General features: G+C 50.5%; 1 protein-coding gene across 1 annotated transcript in view; it reads left to right on the plus strand.

Moving 5' to 3' along the window:
* Positions 1–6: 6 nt before the first annotated feature.
* JPH2 (junctophilin 2) overlaps positions 7–3622 on the plus strand; it is a 36238-nt gene continuing 32622 nt past the window's right edge. The window contains exon 1 of the mRNA XM_009282226.1: positions 7–439. Coding sequence (XP_009280501.1) covers positions 61–439 — 379 coding nt within the window. The 5' untranslated portion in view covers positions 7–60. The remainder of the gene's footprint in view (positions 440–3622) is intronic.

Here is a 3622-nt window from a genome sequence, read left to right on the forward strand (position 1 = left end):
GCCGCCCCGGAGCTCTGCCCCTGGGAGAGCTGCCCGGCTGAGGGGGCACCGGAGGGTACCATGAGCGGCGGCAGGTTTGATTTGTATGATGGAGGTGCCTATTGCGGGGGCTGGGAAGGGGGCAAAGCCCACGGGCATGGCATCTGCACCGGCCCCAAGGGCCAGGGCGAGTACTCGGGCTCCTGGAACTACGGCTTCGAAGTGGTGGGCATATACACATGGCCCAGTGGCAACACCTACGAAGGCTACTGGTCCCAAGGCAAGAGGCACGGCCTAGGAATCGAGACCAAAGGACGGTGGGTTTACAGAGGCGAGTGGACCCATGGCTTTAAGGGACGGTACGGCACGAGGCAGAGCACGAGCAGCGGAGCCAAGTACGAAGGTACCTGGAATAATGGCCTGCAGGATGGCTATGGCACCGAGACATATGCTGACGGAGGTAAGGGTGACTCCGGAGGGGCTGGGAGGGTGATGAACAGTGTGATACCCAGCCCGCGATGGCAGAAGCTGCGTGTTGTCCCCGCTGAAGGGGTGACCCGATCCTGTCCCCACTAGTGAGATCCAGACAGGCACAGTGGTCTACAATGAGCCATTGGGGTGCTTCAGTCAAGAAGCAGTGCTTGGGGCGCAACCGCCTCGGAAACGTGTGTGTGCGCTCTGATTTTCAGTCGGGCGCAGCATCTGTGGACACGAGGGAGGAGCAGCAGGAGCATTGCCCCCGCCATCCCTCCCTCAGGAGCTGCTCTCGAGCGTCTGTATCAATAGTTAACACCGAACAACTTGGGTTTGTGTAGTCTGTGACTCCCGGTTCCCCAGGGACTGGTTATTGCAGTTCATTGCCGAACCAAGCTAGAAATTCCTCGCTGGTGCGCGACCGCAGCGAGACGTTCACTCGCTCACTGGGCAGCGAGTTGTGAATGTTTTTCACATTGGATATAAGCCGCCCACGGCATCGTAGCACGCTTTGCCTATGCATTAACCACTGCTTGCGTGCCTCTGACGGGCTGCCTGGACATCTGCTTTGCTGAACCGTTTTGGTTGAGTTCATCTAAGCTGTTTAGAATATGTAGTCACATGCCTTTCCCTAAAATAAATCCCTTCGATTAGTGGGAAGCTCTCAATCCCCACTAGTACACAAATGCACCGCCTAGTCTGATATTTGTTGTGCTCTGTAAATGCTCAGTCTAATTGTGTTCTTGCATTAGTGGCAATTTTGGGGTTAGAAACATTGCAAGAATCTCTGTGCAAGTAGTTCTGTAGCTTTTCAGTACTGTAATGTTCCAGGCTGCCATATTTAGGATAGCTAAATAGAGAGGGTGATTTGAAAGATACCCTTCAAAATATGGATCAGAATTGCATCTATATTTATCTAGGACATGCAACGGAGTTAGTTTGTCAAGAAAAATAATGGTAATGGTATAAATCTTCAGAATGAAAAGCACCGGATTTATAGACATTAGAAAAATAGACTAATTCAAGACTGGCTGTCAGGGTTATGCTTTTACATACATATTTCTCGATGAGTTGCCTAGGTACATGGCTAACTTTAAACCTGGGAATATGGTCTTGAAGTTGGCTGATTTTGTTTGTGCCCTTTGAGGTTGTAGGTACAGACACGAACTGATTCATCCCTTCAGCTCCTTAAAGCTTCTCCCCCCTCTGCCCCCATGGCTGTGGAACAGTTAAACGCTGAGCTGTGCAGGTTGCATGGCGGCAGCGAGAGTTCAGGCTAACGCATACGTGTGCACTCGTGCGTTGCAGAAACTTCACGTGTGGCCATAAGACGTGTAGGTTACGTGTAAGGTGTGCTCTGATGAGTAACGACCAGCGATCAGATAACTGTCGGCAACGGCTGCCGTTAGGACTTTCATTACGGAGATCGCAAGGTCTCCTATCAATTTGCACGCCGCTTCCTCGCTGCTTCCTAAAATGCATCTTCTTCTAAGGGTGCAGGGCTACTGGATTTCGAGTTAATGTTGTAGAGAATTTCGAGAGGCAAAACTTGATGTAGGAGTTTGAATTTGATTAGATTTTGGACTGAAAACTTGGGACAGAAGAGGGGGAAAGATGAGTGAAGATTTTCTCCTGTAAGGATATATAAGATATCGCTTCCGTCAGCGTAGCGCTCCCCGGGGTGTTGTCCCGTACCAGGAATGCACCGTCTGCGTGATGCCTGGTGCCACCCGAGGTTGGCAGTTTAGCCCTGATCCGTGAAGATGTGCCCTGCCAAAGCCACCCTGGGCAGCGCTGAGCAGAGCCCCTTGGGGCCTGGCCAGACCCAGCTCATGAGGGTGCGCCACGGTGCCCAGCAGCTGCTCCTTGCGTTGGGCCATCACGTCTTGCCTGGTCCGAGCCGTTCATTCAACACATGAGCTTCCCTGATGGTACGGGAACGCGTAGAAAGCTGCATCCGAAGCCAAGGTGGGGACTGCCAGCCAGCATCGCGTGTGTAGGACAGGGGTGGAATGATCTTATGATGGAATGACTTGCAGGACCTGCTCCTGTTTGGTCTCCTCACCTGTACCCAGTAACCATCTGCAAGATCCAGATGTGGCCAGGCTGCTAATTGGACCTGTTAATATTTGAATTTGAGGTTGCCAAGATAAACATCTGGAAAGGCTTTGGAAATCTGCCATCCCTCGAGTAGGGGACGTGATTCTCATGCCCCCTGGAAGCCAGCCACACGAGGAAGAGGGCTGCGGGAACGTGCGGCTCTTGTCAGGTCGTTAGAAGCTTTAGGTTATGGCTGGGCTGCCTGCAGATTTCGGGGGGCGTAACAGATTCTAATGTTTTAAAATAGACTTTAAATTACCTTTTTTTTTAATATATATATACACACACATAAAATCTTTATACTTTAAAATATACTTACAAATCACAGACAGCTCTATAGGTATATTTTATCTTGTGGCTGGCTGAGGTTGGTGGCTAAATAAAGCCCAAATCTGCAGTGAAGCTTTTGGAAATCATGTATAGATTTTTGGTGTCTAATAAGAAGTGGACTCGTGGTATGGTTTAGCCCAGGTACTTCGTGGGTTGTTTGCTTTTTCTCTCCGCTACCAAGTGCCCATTTTTGTGAAAACTATGGGAGACTGATGGCTTGAAAAGCTTGCCTTCTCTAATGTTGATTGAAATCAGCCACGGGGCTCAGCTCCTGGTGTGGCCAGGCAGAGACAGTAACACTGTGATGTATTTCCTTGGGTATCCAAGCTGAATATACGTGCGTGTCTGCTGCTGTCACCGGGAAAGAGCTCAGAGCCCTTTATAGGGGCAGGATGCGCTTGCTGAAGTGGACAGTGATTGGGGTTGTGGAAGGCACAGCATGAAGGAACTCATCACTCACCTAAGCTGTGAGTAAACACCTAGTTACTTGGCTTCCACCTGTAAGTTTTGTCTCCGCTGTAAGGAAGGCCTCATTTTTTGGATACTTCTGTGCTTTTGACTCCGAGTGATTGACCCAGTCAAATGTCACTGCAGAAAAAAAATCTCGCTGCTAATGCAGAATCGTGCTGCATACGCAGGATCCAGGCCCAAAACTAGGCTTTGCTATACAAATAACTGAGTGTGTGTGTGTGTGTGTGTGTGTGTATATGGGGGGGGGGGGGGGGGGGGGGGGGGGGGG

Source organism: Aptenodytes forsteri, unplaced genomic scaffold, assembly GCF_000699145.1.
Source record: "Aptenodytes forsteri isolate BGI_AS27 unplaced genomic scaffold, ASM69914v1 Scaffold149, whole genome shotgun sequence".
In the NCBI taxonomy this organism is placed as follows: Eukaryota; Metazoa; Chordata; class Aves; order Sphenisciformes; family Spheniscidae; genus Aptenodytes; species Aptenodytes forsteri.